The 21,073-nt window shown below is 33.2% G+C and overlaps 1 protein-coding gene across 1 annotated transcript; it reads left to right on the forward strand.

Annotated features, from left to right (window-relative positions):
* Nucleotides 1–10,185: 10,185 nt before the first annotated feature.
* On the forward strand, nt 10,186–19,607 carry LOC145601405 (transcription factor BIM2-like). The gene is made up of 7 exons (XM_081657420.1): nt 10,186–10,495; nt 10,741–10,825; nt 16,472–16,541; nt 16,641–16,736; nt 17,778–18,184; nt 18,751–18,880; nt 19,043–19,607. The coding sequence occupies exons 1-7, from the start codon at nt 10,408–10,410 to the stop codon at nt 19,142–19,144; spliced, it is 978 nt and encodes a 325-aa protein (XP_081513546.1). The 5' UTR covers nt 10,186–10,407; the 3' UTR covers nt 19,145–19,607.
* Nucleotides 19,608–21,073: the final 1,466 nt, after the last annotated feature.

Here is a 21,073-nt window from a genome sequence, read left to right on the forward strand (position 1 = left end):
TAGATTATTATAAATTTGTTTTGGTAACAGAGTCAGGTATATTTATTACCGTTGTACAAATATGAAATTTGATGGAATAGATTGTTTTGCTAATGAATTAATGTAATATATGTGTGTTGTTGATTAGCACATTAAATAAGTAATTACTCATGGTTTCAAAGGTGTTGGAAGTCATTGTTTATTCGAAATTTAATGGGGTGTTAAACGTTTTGGTGCCAAAAATAGTTATATTATAAATTAGAATCGAATTTAAGAATTTGCTTTAAACGAATTAAAATAATTATTATGAATTAGAATCGAATTTAAGAGTTTTGCTTCAAATGAATTAAAATAAATCACATAAGTCTCTCTCTCTCGCTATATGTATGTATGGTTATTCAAATCACTTTTTACTTGAATTTTTTTTGTTCTAAATGTGTTATTAATCATTTTGACTTTCTATACAAAGTATCACATCAATGTTGTTAATTGAGCACATAAAATAGGCAATTAAGTAACCATCTCTATCTCACTCTCTTTCTCCTTCCTTCCATCTCTCCCTCCTTCCCTAACTTATGATTTAGCAAAATTTATAAAGTCAATCTTTACTTGTGTTCAACCTCTTTACTATCCTCTCCCTTTACATTTTTACACTTAACTTATACGGTTTTTTAGGATTTAGAATCTTTTAAAAAAGTTATGTTTATCTCTTCCTTAATAAGGGCCTGTTCTCTAGCTCAGATGAGTTCAGTCAATGAGAACATGCCCTAAAATTCTAAAAATAGCCTTATAATTTAAGGGATAAGGGTTCTTCATATCTTTCTCCTTCCTTAAACCCCCTCATTGTTTTTCATCTTAATTTATTTTCATTCCTAATTTCTCTTATTTTTCTTCTTTGTAGCCGTTGTGTCTCTTCTACGATTAAACACTATAAATGGTCTCTTGAAGTGTTACTCATCTTTCCTTCCTTTGTTGTCCTAAATCCTCTCTTCCTCCCTTCCCTTAGCCTTGTTTGCCTGCTCTTTCTTTGAAAATTATAGGTCACACTCACTCCTCTCATAAACTCCTTCCTTTATCATTCTTTATGTTCCCTTGTTTTTAAGGGATTTTAAAAGTATAGCAAACTAATTTCAGAATGGAAACTGTTCTTTTTAATGAGGTTAAACTAAACTTTAATTAATGAAAATTGTGAACAAATATAGGCCAAAAAAATTACTTAAGGATTAACTTAGCCTCATTAAAGTATTAAACTAAAACAGAAACCATAAGATCATTAATAATATCAAAAGAGAAATAAAACATCAACTAACAATAAAAATAGCATTATGAATTAGATTCAGGCATTTAAAAAATAAAAATAAAAAGAAAGAAAGATCATGGATTATGATGAGGTATTAAGGGAGTATTATTCAATATTTGCAACATGTTAAATATACATATGACATCATTATTCTATTGTAATAAACATCAATAACCAGTTGCATTTCTGAACTGCTTAATCAAACACCCATTACCTATACCAAGGTAGTATATTTTCTTATCAGACACTGCTCTAGATTGTATGCCAAGCAAGCATGACTCATTGCTACAAAATCCGACTCTTACGATAAATCATGCTTTAGTTGTTCTCTCAATACTTGCTTCAATATTTGCTTGTGACAGTTTGTAGAAATCCTGGAAGAATTTTCACCAGGCTCACCTGCCAAATAATTAGGTGAAAAAAGTCTATTAAATTGACAACAGAAAGTTGTGCCGTTTAAAGCTTTCTTAATTTCCAGAACTCTGTAACTGCATTGCCATTATTGAATGCATAATTAGTGAAACAAAAGTATTTAAGCAAAGGAGATACGACACCTTTAAAAGAGGATTGACGGTACGTTGAATGGCTTTTGAGAATTGTATACTTAGCTTTTTCTAAATCAGCATTAATTCCCTCTTTAAGAACCATGCATATAAACAGCAAATTCAGGACCACCTTGTGGTGGAAAGCAACGCTAACTGCCGCAGTCTCCAGCACCCTGTCATTGCATGTCCTATCAGGTTCTCAATTTTAACAGAATTGGTCTGCACCAAACAAAAAACTTCTTATATGTATAATGGTTATTTTATAAGCACACCATCGATCACTCTACCCAATCATTACAGTATGAGTTCAGTAGGTCCAGAATAAACTCAATAGATTTAAACTTTTAGATTCTACCCAAGCTACCTGTTGCATTTGAAGTCATAATTGTCATTGATCCGCTTGATGCAATGAGCTGCAATTGCTAACTTAGTATTAAACTGAAAGAGTCAGACCAGAGTTCCAATTAATCAAAACCAGATATTTTAGTTGAAAGCCATATGACCATTAATTATATCAAAATAGAAATAAAACACCATCTAACAATAAAAATAGCATTATGAATTAACATATTCAGGCATTAAAAAAATGAAAAATAAATAAAAAGAAAGAAAGAATGATCATGGATTAAAATGATGTATTAAGGGAATAAGAGGATTAATAGTGAAGAGCAAGCTAGATATGACTGAATTACTGCTAATTACAGCCTAGCCAATCTTTCAAGTGTACTGGCACTCTCCCAAAGCAACAAACTAATCAGTCATCTCAATATTCAACATGACTCCTCTCTATCATTAGCTCTATTTATAGAGCTCTTTTTCTAACTAAATAGCTTTTTATTAAAGACAATGACTCATGATGAAACTACTTAAATTTCCCCCACCTCTATCATTAAAATGCCTTCCCTGGCTCCCCTATTACTAATTCATAGCAAGAGGTCACGAGGGAAAGATGGAAATAAGATACCAGTTAAAATGAAAACTAATGAGCAAATGATGGGAAAAAGAGATAGAACTCATATAAGAGACCCAACTTCTACAAATCAAACATGACTTTCTAGTTTTTAGCAGCATTTAAGAACCTAAAATATCTAGCAAAAAGAAAATCACTAAGGACAGCTTCAGGGTTTCATAAATGCATATATATCAGTGAGGACCCCGCAGATTTTAGTTGGCTTCAGTTCATGGAGATCCTCGATATCACATCCTGTAAGCAGAATGCAGAATAGAGGTGCTGGTTGAAGGTGTAAAGGATCGGAAAAAAGAGCAGAGAGTACTTAAGAAGTTAACCTACACTAAACTGATTGACTATTAGAATAGTGTTTAACTTTATATAATAAAATTTTCACTTGAACTTGAAATCAAATGAAAACTGTTGAATGTAAATAAAGAACATTGTCCTAAGTGAACAGATTCAGCTCTTTTCAAAACTTAAAGGTCAATAGATAAAATAAGAAAGCACTTCAGCTTTTAGTAAATCCACGCTCTTCATAAAATTAAAGTCCTTCAATGTCTAAATTGCAGACAAACTGTAAACTAACTCAATACAAGAAAGCACTATCAAATAATTTTGAATTGGACACTAATTATAGCAAGCAATAAAAATAGTGGTCGTTTCTCACTTAGAAGCTATCTGACTAAAATATAATACCCCTTTCAATGTCACATGCTTCAACTAACATCCTAGATTTGATAATCACGGCTTCCAAAGAAGCAATCCTTTTCCTCTTACTTTGGCTCCCTAAAGTGACTGTATTTTCAAGAACCTAGATTATGAATGGATAGTCGTCTAAAAAAATAGAAAATCTTAAACGCTAAATCATATTACAAAGATTCTAAACATTACCATTAAAAATCAAAATTATAAAATATTACTTTCCTTACCATTAAAAATCAAAATATGAGTAAACAATCAACATCTAAAGATTCTAAACATAAACCCATTAGAAAAATAAAACCCAGATCTTCAAATTGGGGATAAAATCACTACTGTATGTGCTTACGAAAATTGAGCTTGCGACTTACATCGTTCAGCTTTTCTTACTGGTTTCTCATCATCTCATGATACAGCCTCCACCATGATAAATCACTATCCCACTCTAGGCGGAAATAACAAAAGATCTACACAAAAAAGCATAACACATTAGTGTACAATATGTACATAGAACTGTGAATTCCTCTCTTGTGTCTGCACCTGAACCCAAAATTATGTACAAGGAGGTATCAAATGAAAAAATGTATGCTTGGTTGTCCTGAGCAATAATCATCATGCCCTCGATGTGTAATCTTGAGTTCCTGACTGCATTGTCCTCAAAATATAGAGGTATTTTGTGTAATTATATTACAAATTTAGGGCATTTGGTGAATTATTTAACAAAGTTAGGGCATTTGGTAAATTAAATTTTATTGCTAACGTCGGGGGGTATTTTGAGCTCACGGTGTGAATAATAATAAACGTCGGTGGTATTTGATGAATTTTGAAAAACTTGAGGGTACTTGGTGAATTTTGCAAAAGGTCAATGACATTTGGTGAAAAAACTGTTTTTTTTATTGTTATCTCTCTCTCTCTTTTATAGGTTTGACTTATAAAGTCAATTTCTACTTGATCCTACTCCCACCTCTTTTTATCACTCTTCTTATAGTTCTCTTCAGTTTTTCCTTCTTTTTAATTTTCTGGTATCTCTCTTTCATATTTCTCCATCTTTCCGATCTTTTTTCCTCCTTCCTATCACTTTTCCTCACAGCTTTTTGTTACCTTTTCCACCATCTAGCTCCTATTTTACAATTTGAACACTTAACTTAGTTTAATCCTAACTGCCTCCTACCCCATTTTACCTTCTGTAGTAATTATATTTAATGTATTTTACATTCATCCTCAATTAGACTTTAGAAATGGCCTCTTAAAAATGAACTTATTCTTTCTTTCTCCATTCTTGTATTAATTTGCATAGTTTATAAGCTCACCTAGCTCCAGAAGCTCATAATCCAACCTTAAAATAATAAAAATAAAATAAAAAGAAATTTATTAGGCAGGCACAAGGTTTAATTTTCCATTAAGCCTCCTACCCCAATTTCCCCATGGCTCCACCTTTAAAAATCGAAGAATACTAAATATGTCCTCAAGGTTATTCTGGAAACCAAAAAATCAGATGTAAGTCATCATAACTTGAATAAAGTATAGTTCTCGTATATGACTTCAAAATACTCCATGTAAGGGGCAGTATTTAAAGCAAGCATTACATAACAAAAGATGGTATGTATTACATTCTAACTGCAGATAAAGCATTGCACAACAGAAACTATGTATTAGATTCAAACTATAGAGAAAGTATTACACAACATCTGAAGGTATGTATTACACTCTATCATCTGCTGAGAATTATATAGCAGCAAAATACCCAAAAATTTGCCTGGATAAACCAACAATATAGTAGACATTAAGCTTTCAATAATATTCTTTAAGTTCAAACAAAATCATAGGTCTTCGACCTTTACAACACTCATATATAGAATCCTTGAGTGATTCCAAAACACATAAAGTTTTGACAAAAAGAAACAACAAAATACCAACTCCATTCTTAATTTCACCCCTCTTTTCATCCCTCAAATATTGGGTTAATCTGGGTCTCAAGTTGATTTTGGGATTATATGATGAGTGAACTTTGTTCATTTTGGGGCTAAAACAATATTGTACAAGTGACCTTTGTATAATCAAATACAATATTATAATAAAAAAAATTGAACTAATTAACCCAATATTATATAATCTGTGACCTTTGTTCATTTCAACCCTTTTTTCATCCCTCAAATATTATCAGATAACCCGATATGTACATTTTATAACATGTTTCTATTTTAAGTATAGTTTATCTTTTCTCTCTTCATCACATCAGCCCCTACAATATTTCTAACTCTTTCTGTCTATCCACGACCATATATTTTATGGGTAGAAATAAATATTCTAGATATTTTAACCAAACAAAAATATGATAATATTATTAAAGAAAGGAGGTACACTACACACTCTAATTTCTTTTTTTGACGAGCACCACACAAACAGAAACATACTAAGAAAAGCCACCTTGTCATGAGTAACAAGGGGTAAAAGAGACCGACAGCATTCTTCCAACCAAATTAGTTCCTCCTGCCATTAATATTTCATTGACAACCACTAAGGGGTCCTTTCCTGCATTTTGGCCTCAATGAGCTTCATCTATCTGGTAGAGGCAATCAGAGGAGATTTCGAGCATTCATAAGCCAACATTAAGTATATACTGAATTTCATATCTTATGATCCTCAATTTCAAACCTGTATCTTAAAATGAACCACGAGTAAACTGAAACATGAATAAAGTATATACGGAGTCCATTTCATGCATTATTGATATAATCTATGGCTGTATGTCAATTTCGCTGAACATTCTTTAAATATTAAAACTTAATTTGAAAAGTAATGTCTCAGTCGTTGTTTTTCTTATTTCTCAATTATCCTCTGAAGTCCTAATTATTATTATCTTACACCCAATTTGAAGGAACCCTTAAAACCCTCAATATAGTTATTATTATCTTACCCCCAATTCTTCCTCTAAACCAAAACTCTTAAAAACAATTGACAAAATTTGAACGCCCCACCAAAATATACAGCATAGTTGGGAAGCCCAATAGCAACCAGAAAATGAGCTTTTTAAAACTGCAATGGCAAGAATACAACAGAAATACACCAATAGGTTACATCAAAAGAGCAGCAACAAGTTCTAATTTCAACACATTAGAAACTCCAATTTCACCAACTCATATAAACTTATGGTAACCCGAAATCGAATAACTGAAATAAATATCATGAAACTTGTGATAACCTGCTAAAACAACAATAAGCGACAAAAAATGAACAATTTTATACAAGTCTCTGGAACCAAAGCAGATTGATCATCACATAGAATCCTCAAATCACAGCACGAGCTATGTGCATCAGTGGTTAAAGCAAACCCTCACTATCCTCTGAAAACAGAGAAAAGCACACCCTTACTAAGCCCTCGCAAAGAAGAGAGCATAAAACCATTATTAAACTCAATTTTTGTCACAGAAAATCAACCCGTCATACAATTACAGTAGAGTGTATACTCCTAATTAGTGCTTAAAGCTAAAGCCGAATTCACAATATTAATTCAAATAAGCGCTTCACTTTCAAAGCATAAAAAGTGTACTTAAGAGGTTTGGTATGAGCTATACCAACCCAACTCCTTAGGTTTCTAAACCTCATACCTTGTGATTTGAGATATGAGTTTAGAAATTGAAATTTTTCTCAAACAAACGTTAGGTAAAGGTTTTACTCATTCTAAATTTGTACCTCATACCTAAAATCTACAAACCAAAAATCTCCTGAGTAGTATACTAAACTTCATACCACTGAAAAAGGTTCATTGAAAATCACATGAATTGAAATCATAGTTGAAGATAGCTACAAAGAGAGGATACTTACAAGTTCAATTAGTTGTAAATTGAGACTATCTGAAATACCCTTCCTTTGAGTCAATGTAATGCCAAAGAGATGGAATTGGTTGATTTTGGATTTCATGTTTGATAATATAGGTGCTAATAGCTTTGTCCAAGGTTCTTGATGATCCAAAGAGGAGTGTTCGCCAAGAAGCTGCCAGATGCCGGCAAGCATAGTCTGTAGTATTTATATATGTTACTCTTACATCTACATCATAGTTAATCCTTCATAAATACTTTTTGCTCACTTAATGAACTGTATTTAGTTTAATAGGTCTTCAATCACATGAAGAATTTGGTGTTATTAAGACCAATAGTAGTTACGCGGTGAGCTTCTTCTACGATAACCTTAGTATGTGCTTAAAAAAATTGAGCTTGGGACTTACATTGTCAACTCCAGCAATATTCTTCTTCTTTGCAAAGAATTCTGCTGGTGATTCTGCCAACCCACAAACATAAAATCAAAATTCTTCAATTAAAATCCTAAAAGCCAATTCTAATAAAAAAAAATTGACACAAATTGAACTTCCTTTGCTTGAGAAGGCTTTCTTTAGTTTTTCTAGTAGTCTTAGATTTCCCCTTCTTAGCCCAAATTAGGATATCAATATTATCTCTAGAATCCATCAAAGCTATACGTAGATATTATGGATACAGATAAAGAATACTATGAGCATGTAGCTGATAAAAAGCCCTCAGAAATCAATTTCAAGCATGATTAAAGACACACCAATCACAAGATTGTTCTATTCACCCGAAAACGGCTAAGGTCTGTGAATTGAAAATAGCTAAATTCATCTAAACACATTACCCAAAACTGTACATAAAAGCCCAAGATTGAATCTGCCCTCAAAATCTGACCCAGGACATATATTGGAATGTACTACAAAAGTTAGCACAAAAAGTAGCAATTAAATACAAAAACACGCACAAATTAAAAACCAGTTCCAAAACAAACAGCGATTTTTAAGAGTTTGAGTAAAAATTAGCTCACAAACCTCTTGAAGCATCTAGGTTAGCATTTCAAGCTCTACAAAAGAAGCCGAACATGAATTAACAAAATTCTGTACTCTCCATCCTTCTTCACTCAACAAAATCCTCTCAAATTTTCACCCACATTCCCAAGAAAACCCTAAATTCACAATGATCTATCCTCACAACCAAGAAATAAATCCGAATTTCACAATTAATTGAAACCCTGATGATCAAAACTCAATCACAATCAGGATTCAATTGAGGAGAGAGAAAGTGAATAAAGAGGAAGCAGGCAAATGTACACCAAGCAACGACGCGTCAACATACAAGTAACAGCTAGAATGCAAAAAACAGAAAGACTAAAATAGCCCTAGTCAATCTGGTCAATCAGGGAAGGGTGCTAAGGGCAGGGGAGGGCAAAACCGTCAATCTCCTGTTCATAAGGAACAGTAAATTTTCTACAGTCTTGGTGCATGGGGCTTTTAGAAGGGTTATAGATTTGTAACTGAATGAAGAAATGATTCAAGATTTTAGTTTCTTTTTATGTAAGTTAATGCAATAGATGACATTGAAATAGTAATTTTTTATTCATTAGGGTGGCTAGCTACATGCGTGTATAGCTAGTCATATTCGAGAATCTCTTTTAGTTTGGCTTTATGTCAAAACATTAGTGATTGGTAATATTAATGAGGGAAAATGTAAACAACATATTTAGAGGTATAAATGTCCTCACACTTTTTTTGAAGAGTTCAGTTAAATAGTCAACTAACTAAACAATAAGGAGGGAAAATAAGTAAATAAACAATTTAAAGAGTATTAATTGTCAAAACACTATTTATAAAAGTTATCTCAAACTTTTTAAAGGTAGGAAAGAAAGGGGGAAAAAATGACGTACATGTGATTCACATGCATATATAAGGGTATGTAAATAAACATTTTTAGGGATATACGGAGTATTTGAATAACACAATTCATAAGCGTTTAGTTTAACTTTTGAAAAGGTAAGGAATGGATGCGTAAAAGCAGCAAACATAAGTTCAAATATTTTCATTGTATCTTATATAAATATGATAAGGTGAATCAAGTGATAAAGTGATGCTCTTCTTGCTACCCTACTTAGTGAGGGTATCAAGGAAGAGCCTCACTTCCTCATGTAAGGCCCCGTTCACTTCACCTTATTTTATTGAACTGAAATTATTTTTGCTGAACTGCAAATATTCAAGCTGATTCTCTGTTATATTTTCTTCTTAAAGGTATTGATTTTTACTGAATTGAAATTATATTTACTGAACTGAAATTATTTTTATTGAAATGAAATAGTTTTTGCTGAACTGAATATATTTTTTTTTAAGGTGAAGTGAACAGAGCCTAACTCACTCTATCAACCTTAAATTTCTTCATTGTATCTCATGCGAATTTGGTAGGTCAAGTCAGGTGAAATATGCTATTTTATAGTACCATTTTCCTTGGAGTAAGGTAAGGAATGAAAAGGGTAGCAAAAACGAGCACATGTCTCTTAAGTCTCATCCGACTCACCGATAAGTGTCAATTTAAAAGAACAAGGCCTTAATCACAAGTCATCTTAAATCATAAGCACCTCTAACAAGACTCAAGTAAAGATCATTTAAACTCAATTTTAATTAAGGGTCTGTTCTCATTGACTAAACTTAGCTGAAATTAACTGAACTTATTAGAGTTGAAATGAAATGAACTGAAATGAATATTTTATAATAGAATGAAATTAGGAGCTGAACTGAATTGGAGTGATTGAACTGAATTGAAAAAATTGACAGGCCCTTAATTGAACTTAAATAACTCGCGAATTGTCTCATCTCATAAACACGCCCTATAAGATACTCCCTAAGTACCGACAGCAAAAATCAGAAGCCGGTTCGAGCACGGTCTAAAGTCTAAACCAATAAAAGAGCACCAAAATAAAATTTCCCAAATTCATGGTTATGCCGTAGTACTTTCCCTCTTTCTCTCTCCTCTGCCACCCACCCAACCCTGTTCTCTCTTCTCAACTATTTTTCATCTAACAGATCTTTTTACCCACTTAATTCTTTTCTCTAATTCTCAATTTTCTGCTTTAATTTTTAATTTTTAACATTTTATAAAGTTATGAAATCAAGTAAAGGCAATTCTCCTGAAGATGATGAAGAATATGATGAAGATTTCACTTCTAAAAAAGAGGCCTCTTCCTCTAAAGGTGATCAATTTCTTCAATTTTTTTTTGGTAATTTGTTTAATTTCAATTTATTTAAAATACCCATTTTAGAATTATGTAAAAGTTGGTGAAATTTGTAATCTTTAGGTTAAGTTTCGGGGGAATTTAATTTCTGAATTTGAATAGTTTCTGACTGAGCTAAATTTAATTAATGTATGAATTTTGATTCTTTTTAGCTTAATTTTGATAGTTTTTAGCTTAATATTGATTGTTATTATGGAAATTAGATGCAAAAAACAATGATAAGGCAAGTGCAATGCGTTCGAAGCACTCAGTCACTGAGCAGCGGCGTAGGAGCAAGATAAATGAGAGGCATGTTTCTTCTAATTATGCCCTTTAATTACTTTTGGTATATTTTAGCAAGATTATTTTGTATTTGTTAATAATTATTTAGGGTGATACTGTAAAATACTATTGGAGTATTAAGTATTCTTCTAATTCTGCCCTTTAATTACTCTTGGAGAGTTGGAGTGTTAAGAATTAGTAAAGGGTTTTTGGCTATAGTGGAGAAAAATGGAAATTGTTATGTAATTCGTTGATACGTGAACTTCAGGTGTCTGTGTGTCTTGAGGTGGCAATCGAGTTTGATTTGATAACATGTTGGTTTGGGTTGTTAGCATTCTACATAAGGAGATTAATGTAGGTGTGTATTTGATTACATGTTGCTTTTGGTTTGGGGTGGCGTGTTAATGATAAGATTCATCGAGGTGTGGATACTTACGTTGGTTTGGATCATATTTGAGGCTTTGGTCATTTGTCGTGAGCCTTTAGTGAGGACTTTTGGCTTAGGTTTGGTGATGAGCTTCAATAAGGGCTAATTTCTCTTTTGTTTGTCTGTGCTTTGAAGGAACAATAAACTTCATTTTTTTTACTTTTGTGATAAATATTCATCTTTATGAATAGTATATAGAGTTCCTTTTATGATTTCTTGTTATTTACTGTGTTCAACGATCATTTTCGGTGTGTTATTATTTTGGCTGAAAAAGAAAATTTGAAGGTGAGGACAGCAGATCAAATATCTGCTTGTTGCCTGATGCTGTTAATCCTTATATGCTTCTGGTCTTCCATACTTCAATTGAATATGCTTTAGGAGTTGGAGTTTGTAGGATGCTCCATTGCTGGTTTTAGCTTTTAAAGAGTAGCCATGTTGAATGTATGAACCATTGTTTATCTGTCCTCACCTTTTGAATGGTGTTGGTAGGCCTTAAACTATTGAAATTGATCAACTACCTAATTTGGATATTTCAACCGGAGATTAGAGTGAATTATGTGAAATTACAGTTTCCAAGTGAAGGTTAGAGTGCTTAATAGGTTTTTGGACTATGGTCAAATATGTCAGAATGACGGGATTCCTCTTTGAGCTTTGTCTAAGGTAGATGGATTCTTTAGGGTACAAAGGATTTGATTTGAAAAAAGGTTAGCCCAAAAGGCAGCTTCAGACCAACCTGAAAAAATGGGGTTTTGATATAGTTTCCTGACTTGTAGACTAATTTACCAAACCTGAGTGATCTGAAAATTAGCATTGAATCCCAACCATTTTGTGCTGTACTTTCATTGTTTTGGAACATTAAATATTCATGAAAGCAACTTATAAGGTTTCTATTGACCCAGACGTATTGAGAAAAGTGTAGTTAATAGAAATAAGATACTATGGATAAGTTATTTCGTAATTTTTTAACTAATTCAAGTCTTAACAATCTTAAGCAGAAAACTATTAGTATGTTGTTGGATGGACCCTAATTGACCCCGGGATAAAAATAAAACATTTGGTTCAAAATCAACACATTCTGTTGGGAAAATTTAATGACCTAAGACCTAACAGCTTCGCAACCCAAACAATATTTGCAGTTTTGCCATTTTTTGACAGATCCATTCAAGAATAACATGAGACTACAGGAAAAAAGGATTAATTGAACGAGAGGGCTGGTTTGTTTAGGATTGCTGAGCTCTACAAACATCAATTCCTTTTGTTAGACTTTGTGTACTTCTTTGCAATTTGCTGGTGATTAAAAGCTTATGATTGAGATAAAAAGAAGATCAAAGAAAAGAAAGGGAAAAATGTACCCCGGTGAAAAGTTTGATTTTTTGATAGTTCATCTAGGGATGAGTCTAAAGAACCTTGAGCATCTAAAGGAGAAAAGCATCTTAGCCCTATGGTTTCAGGCTTTTCGGATGTCTGGCTGTAAAAGGTGAACCATCAAAGAAACCAAAAGCAAGGACAAGGGATTTCCCACACTGGTTTTGTTCGAGAGAAAGAATGTATTCTTCACTCTTATATTGGGGGAAAGGAGGGGGGATGAAGGGTGATTTGGAAATATTATTAAGTCTTGCTCAACCGTTTAGTCCTTTCAGACCTACTTGAAAATTGATAGAGGCCAAAGATGACTTGGATAGAAGAAGTTATTATTTATATGAAGAAATCGGGTACACAGGAGCATGTAACACTTGATAGACACAAGTTTGCATTGAGAAAATGGGATCTTTATTTGTTGACAGTGTGAGTATGAAAAAAATATGGTCAAAGTAAGATATGTGAATATTGCACAAAGTCAAAATGGAATTTAAAATAATAAAAAAAACTGTGGGATTAGTCTACTAAAAACTGCCCAAGAATGTGCTCTAGTTATAGACTGATTGGTATACCATATTAAGGGGCATTCATTTGCTGTGTACATTGCTTACCAGTGCTTGTTTTCCATCATATTATATTTCTAATCAGGTAGCTGAGGCTTGCTCCCTATAATGCCTTCTTTCACTCTTGATCCAGATTTGACCTTTCTTCTCATGCCCTCATCTTGTGTTAAATTTGCTGAACTTGAAATATTGGAGATTTGTAACCCTAACAGCATATATCAGAGGCTTACAAAGAGGATGTGAAAGCTGCATCACTGAGTACAGGACATAAGAGCAACTCTATTTTAACTTCTATTGAAGAATTCATACATTCAAATCGGTCCAGATCCAAAAAGGAGAGAACTTCCACCTCTACCACCATCAATAGACCCTTATCACATCCTCTCATTCGGACTACCACTGTCCTCTTTAGATTAGATTACCACTATAGTGCTAGTTTATTTTCATACCTCGCTGTTCAAAAACTCTAGATGAGCCTTTTAGTTGTCTGTTTTGACCACCTAGACACCAATTGTGGGGGTTATATTCAAGCACCATACTCGAAGCTTATCCAATTGTGGTGCTCAGCAACCTTTATGGTGCTCTGCAACCTTTATTGTGCTCTTGGTGGTTACCTCTTGACTAGAAACCCATGAAATGTTTTGTAAATTTTTGAAGCACTTTAAGGACATGGAATAAGAGATAAGCCTTGCTATCTTTTCCACTTTATGTCATTTCACATGCTTCATCCTAGCATTTCCTCTAGAGTTTTTGAAAGTATGAAGAGAATGACACTTATGTTGGGGTTGAAGGTCAATCTTTCATTGGATGTAATGTGGGATGTTTTCCCTTGAAAGTCGCAACATATTGGATCACTGTAATATAAACACCTATATTTGTAGCTTTTCATTGGTGCTTTTCTATTGAAATTTCTTTTCTATATACTTGTTATTCTATACTTAATAGAATTTAGTTGCTTTCTCCCAAATCTCTCATAGGCAAACATGTGGGTTCTCTCTGAATTTATAATGATGAGGAATCCTTATAGAACTTTGGGCAAAGAGGCAGTTGGTTTATATTTAAAGGATGAAATGAACATATTATAGGGAGCTCACCTGTCTAGTGTCCTCCAATGCCTTTGGAGTAAGCTATGAGATGCACTATGAAACTTTCTAATGCTGTAGATTTAGCTAAAAGATGAAAACTTTGCGATAGGCTGTGGTGGAAAACTTTACCTTAATATATCTTGCATTATGTGCCTATCAAACTAGATGACTAAAATAAAACTTAATGCCAAAGAATTACTGAAGCTCAGAAGTTCTTTCGTAATATTTCTGGAATAGGAATAGGAGAGAGATATATGGTGGAGTTTATTTTCAAAAGTGTTACATTACCTGAAAATATGCAGTGCTACATATTTATTGGTTCACATATTAAGGAATAGGAGAGAGAAAAGAGGGAGCACCTTTTTTTTTGAATAAAGAAAAGGGGGAGCACTTGATGAGGAATGAGATAGAGTGAACACTATACCAAATATGAGTATTTAGCAATTACTATGACACTTCCACAATAGGGATTTGTAACAATATTTTGAGAAAGTAGGAGGTATCATTGTTTTGCAGACTATAGTTATGTGACTCAGACCTGTTCTAATAAAGTCAAGGCATGATTTCCTAGATGAAAAGAAAGGAAACTACAAGATAACTCCTACATGTGAGGCACCATTTTCCAGGGGCACCCTTCACTGTAAATGATTTTGGAACACCCAAAAGTGGTTCTTAACATTCATAGATTGTTAACACTTTTCATCAGCATTTGCTAAAGTTTGATTACAATTTTTTTAAATTGTATTAGAAGATGCTCACTGTAATTTAAACTGCAAATAGTCCCTCGATTCTCTTCAAAAACAAAAATAGTAAGCTTAATTGACATCTATGGACAAAATTTGGGAAGGGGGGGAGGGGATAGATTGCTGTTTATATTTTTACAAAAGTTCTCCTAATTTGAAGTTAATGACGGAAGTGTTAGCAAGTTTTCTGAGTATACAAAAGGCTAATTTCGAGTTTTTCTGAGGATTTTCTTTTGAGGTTTTTGCTTAGGAACCTTACTGGAAATGAACCCCAGGTAATGGTGTTTTCTGATTAATTTACCTTAAGGAGAAGATAAGTGAGTAAGGAACAAGCTATTTGAGTTTTTACAGGCTTTTCTGCAATTGAAATCTATACCTTTTTTACTTCTCCTTTCAAAGCTAGTTAAGTGGATCTATTAAAGACAATATATCCAGCCTTGTAGAAACTAGAAGTGGGTATATTCTAGGAAAATGATTAGTGGTGAAGTCCTGGTGATATAAGAAAAGGTTAATGGGTATGGAGGAACGGGGAAAGAAACAAGATAATAATTTAAAGTTACCTATTCTTTCTTTTAGTTCAGTTATCCTGTCTCAGATCAGGTGTTTTTATGGTTCAGTTGAAGAGGAAGAATGCACAGTACCTACTCTGGCAGCTATTTCTGGAGCTTATAGGAGTGAAATAAGCATGTTTTTTTAATGCCAAGGAGCGTTTTTTTGTTAATATTTGAACCTTTGCGTACAAGAGATCAATGCTTATGATTTTATAAACGGTGTGAAGTTTCTGCATTGTATACTTTTGGTTGCATTTCTTGTTCTTAATTGCACACAGAGTCTCCTATGATGTCTGATATTGTTACTCTGTTACTTAAATATAATTGTCATCATTATTGTACAGTCTTACAAGGTTGATCTGAGGTCTCTGTCTGGCTTGGGAGTTATACTGTACATTCTTGAATTTATCATCAACCCATCTAACCAAAACTAGATTGGCATATACTGTGATTTTGTTGGTTACTTATTATGCTCTCTAAATTGAAAGGTGACTTTCCATGATTTGTTAAAATTTTAAATTTTTGGTTGTCATATGCTTATGATTGTTGGAATATAGCAGATTTGTTAACTTTAAAATTTGCTCATACAAAGCTGGAAGTATGGGGCTGGATTTCAGCTCTTCTAAACCTGGTGCTCTTCTATTGGTGCTGCTGGTTTTGTATGTAAGTGTAAATGAGTTAAGGGCTACTTAAAGGAGAAAAAAAATTATTTATAATCCTAGTGTAACTAACGTTTGATAGCAGTATAGTTAGTGCATATACAACCACTGTGTTTTGTCAACTTCTGTGCTCCATGCTATCACAAAATTATGCCAAATGAAGTTGGTCATTATGCATTACATGCAAAATTTTAGGATAATACTGTAATTGATTTATTAAGTGTGTATTTTTATGTAATAGGATGAGATCATCAAGAAACTAATGCAATGTGATTGTCACTTACAGATTTCAGATATTAAGAGATTTGATACCTCATGGTGATCAGAAAAGAGATACTGCATCTTTTCTTTTGGAGGTACAGAATTTAATTCATCAATTTCTGCTTTCATACTATAGGGTAATCCTGCACTTGTGACCTTTGCTTTTCTATTTTGTTATCTTAAAAAACCTTCAGGTAATAGAGTATGTTCAACTCTTGCAAGACAAAGTGCAGAAGTACGAGGGATCATATCAAGGATGGAGCACAGAACCCACGAAACTGATGCCTTGGGTAGGTTTTAGTACCATAAATTTGTGTTATGTCCAATTTTATGATTCTTTCTGTTACTATGAAGCTTTGTTACTTCAAACTTAAATCAGTGGAACATTTATTTCCAATACTACTGGTCTACTGTTACCTTTAAAATATGCCTTTGAGAAAATTATGTTTTGTGGCAATCTTATTGCATATAAATGTTATCTATTACTCCCTCCATTTCACAATAGTTGCATCATATTGGCTTTTTACGCTATTACCATATCAACTTTGACCATGTTTAGTCACTAATACGTAGCAAAAATATCACTATTACAATTGTTGGTTTAATCACAATATATATTATAAAAATGTTTTTTAATGATTTTTATTTGAAATCTAATTAAAGATACTTAAGGGCAAAGTAGTGCATTGGCAAGTGTTTACTGTCAAAATGGTGCAATTATTGCAAAACGGAGGAAGCAAAAGAAATTTGAGATACAATATTGATTTTGGCTGAATCGATTAACGTTAAAGTATGCCAAGATGTTCTTCGGGTCATTAACTATTACGAATAGATCCCAGTCAATTCTTACAAGGTACCAACTGTAACAATGGATCTGTAAATCTGTAATTACGTTTTGCATCTGGTAGGATGTTGGATCTTTCTCAATTCCTAGCTGGGGACTGCAGCTTATATGCTTGAGTAGTTTCATATGCTTGAATTCCTAGTTGTATTGGTGATTCACATGGGAAATGACTAATGAGTAATACTTCCTCATCTCCACCCATCAATCATTTTTATTTTTTTGGTTCAAACATTCAACCCCGACCATTGCTAGAAGCATGAAACATCTCTAGAATTTTCGAATTTAAAACTTAAAAAGTTAAAACTATCAAACCATGTTTTTTTCAAGATAAAGTGTACCAATTATCAAGTAGAGCTGTAGAGTCATAATGATATTGTTCATGTTTTATGCAATAATAATTGCTATATTCTATGTAAGTGATAGGAATAAGTTATATATTGACATTTTTGTTCTTATGTAACTTATGGAAAGTTTTATCTTGAAACAGAGACACAGTCATTGGCGAGTTCAGAGCTTTCTTGGGCATCCTCAAGCTGTAAAGAATGGTCCTGGCTCTGCATCAACGCTTTCAGGGAAGTTCGATGAGAGAAGTTTCAACTCAAATCCTAGCGTGACTGCCAATGCCCAGACTACAATGGATGCAGATTCTGGCCATGAAGCCTATAGAGCTTTTGATCAGCAGTCTGAGTTGGTTGAAAAGACTGCATCTATGCCCACATCTTTTCCATTGAACATGCCAACTGTTGTTCAAAGTGATGGGGATGATTCTCATCTTTCCCATAGACCAGCTTCCGATGGGCTAGCAGCCCCCTGTCCCAATAACTGTGATGATCAACAGGGCGAGCATACAATCGAAGGAGGCACTATTAATATCTCAAATTCTTATTCTCATGGGTATGTACCACAAGACTAATCAACTTATCTTTATAAATAAATCATTTATGGATTCTAATTATTTCTATTTAGAGTCGTTTTTTTTTAACATGATATTTAGGGTCTTGAAGATGTTCAGGAAATTGAGCCCCAGTGGCTTTTTATCTTTGATACATGTTGCTTATCGCCTAGTGTGTGGTTAGGGGTTTCTGTCTACTCATTGTTTTAGTTGCTAATTGATCTTGCTGACCACCCTCCTCCCTATAGTCCCAAACCTTTCCCATATGTTCTTTACTTTTATATTGCTTTTCTTGCATTGTTTAATTTTGCCTCTTTTGCACCCTAAGATGCTGAACAGCTTTCGTTTTAATCGCAAAAAGTTTTCCATTTAAAAAGGATTGCAAAGTATAATCGGAAGAAGTTGCCCCTAATCACCTGCACATATGTATTCTTCATTTACTTTTCTATCTTGAACTGTGATCGAGACCGTAGCATTTGGTTGAGTGTTTTCCTTCTGTTTCTGTGAGATAATTCAGTATAAAAGTGAATGCAGGGATTTAGCTGCTAACAAAGGGGTGTATGTACAGATTGTTGATGACATTAACACAGGCACTGCAAAGTTCAGGGGTAGATCTGTCTCAGGCTAACATTTCCATACGAATTGATCTTGGGAAGCGAGCTAACCAGAGTCAAACTCCCGGGCTATCTGGTGCTAAGGTATTTTGAGCCTCATCTACTCTATACACTTGGTCAAAACTTTGAGGGATGCATAATTTCTTTCAAATCAGAAGAGATTAAATCACAAGTACAATAGATAATCAAGGTGTGCATGATCTTATAGTTTTGCTTAATTGTTGTAATTTTCTGCTTTGGGGCCAGGAATTGGAGAATTCAGCTTCCCATGATCTTAACATGGGACATGCTGGGGGCGAAAGTAGCATGGAGAACTTGGAGCAACCCCAAAAGAAATTGAAATCATAATATGCATTGACAATCTATGATATGTTGCGATTTAGGTGTTCTTTCCCCCAAGATCTGTTCAGTCATTCCTTCCTTGCCCTTTCTCACACAAAATTCATCTATTTGTATATGCTGTACCTGTCGTCGGTGTTTTCTGTTACCGATTGTCGGAGTATTTATATAGAAGGAAGTTGTTTTACCACAGCTTGGACAAGGTTAAGATTTGATTCTCTTGAGGAAGGCATCATGTAGATTCTTGAAACCATTCAGTGTGATTGGCTGTAATTAAAACATAAATTTTAGTTAGTCTTATGTGGGTATGCTCGTTGTCATTATTTGTCTCAACTCCTAATTTGTTATGGAGAAAACAGATTTGAATTCAGACTGAAGTTGATTTGTCAGAGATGTTGAATATTGGCCATATTTCTGCAACTCTTTGTTTTGGTTTTTCTTATTACTACATAAAAATATGGTTTGAGTGAGATTTGCTGCTGTTTTTAGTGTGCTTATTCAAACAATCTTGACATTCCGGTTTTCGTTCATTCCAGCTACCAACTTCATGTTGAGTATGAGGGTGATAAGTATTGTTCACTTCGTGACTTATTTTGGACAAAATAAGTTACTTTTAGGTAATATCAAACAAAAGACGATATAGTACTCAACATAAACAAAAGACTAAAAAACATAAACAAACGACGATATAGTACTCCCTTAATCCCTTAGTCTACATTGTTTTAGCTAATCATCAACTCAAGTGCTCAACCCCAGTACTCACTACTACACTAGCTAGATGGTTAATGATGCAACTTCCTCCTTTGATATATAGATTTTTGTATCCATAAGTCCCGTTTTAATTGAGATTGTCAATTATGAGAAAAATCAAGTTTATCAGGCTTATTTAAAAAAAAAAAAAAAAAAAAAAAAAAAAAATAAAAAAATTCACATAATGCTTAAAAAAAAACATACTGCAGACTTCAAGATTTTAACCGACTAAAACGAGTCATATTCACTTTAATTTCCACTTTCTCTCTATTATGTAACTAATGAGGTTTCAAAAAAAAAAAAAAAATGTAACTAATAAATGATAGAAAGTGGACATTGATAAAGAAACGGAGAAAATAATAATAACAATGAAAACAGGAAGCATGGTGCCGGCATCTGCCTGCGGCTTAACCGGCCTCGCCTACGGGAATGGGTGTCTGACAATATTGACTTTGGCGTTGTATGTAGCCAATGTAGCTATGTATATGTCCTTACACTATGGTTTTATTCATTCTTATATTATTACTATATTTTCTACTCTTTTTATTTCGCTATCATATAATTGTACAAATCCCAATAGGAAAAAAAAAAATCTATTGAATTGATTTAGGAACAATAATCCTTAAATTTTCTACTTGAAGAATTCAACTAACCTGTGACGTGGTACGAAATGATTGATTCTATAAATATTTTGTCTTTAAACTCATTGTCTTGGTACACTGAATTTCTCTGAATCAATCAACTGGATTCTCTTCCACGGAGATTTTTTTTTTTTTTTTTTTTTTTTTTTTTTTTTTTTTTTTTTTTGCTTTAGGAATAGGTACGAGTACTATCTAATACTCCCTCCGTTTTTTTTATATGCATCACTTTGACAATTGCACTATTCATATACCATGGTTGACTTAATTTTTTCACCTTTAAAAAATGAATAAATGTTATTATATTATTTATCATTAGATATAATGTCTAGTTTCATAATATAATTTTGTTACAATTTTTACTAATACACAATAAAAGATATTTTTGGTCAAAGTAGCGTCTCGGCAAATGTGTCAGTCAAGCTGATGCATATAAAAAAAACAGAGGGAGTACTTGTTAAGTACTCGTTCATTTTATCATTAAGGGTGTGTTTCTAATTTTTACTGATATGAACTTATTAAAACTTATTTTAGTTGTAATTTATACTTG

This window comes from Chenopodium album, chromosome 21 (assembly GCF_948465745.1).
Source record: "Chenopodium album chromosome 21, dcCheAlbu1.1, whole genome shotgun sequence".
Taxonomy (NCBI): domain Eukaryota; kingdom Viridiplantae; phylum Streptophyta; class Magnoliopsida; order Caryophyllales; family Amaranthaceae; genus Chenopodium; species Chenopodium album.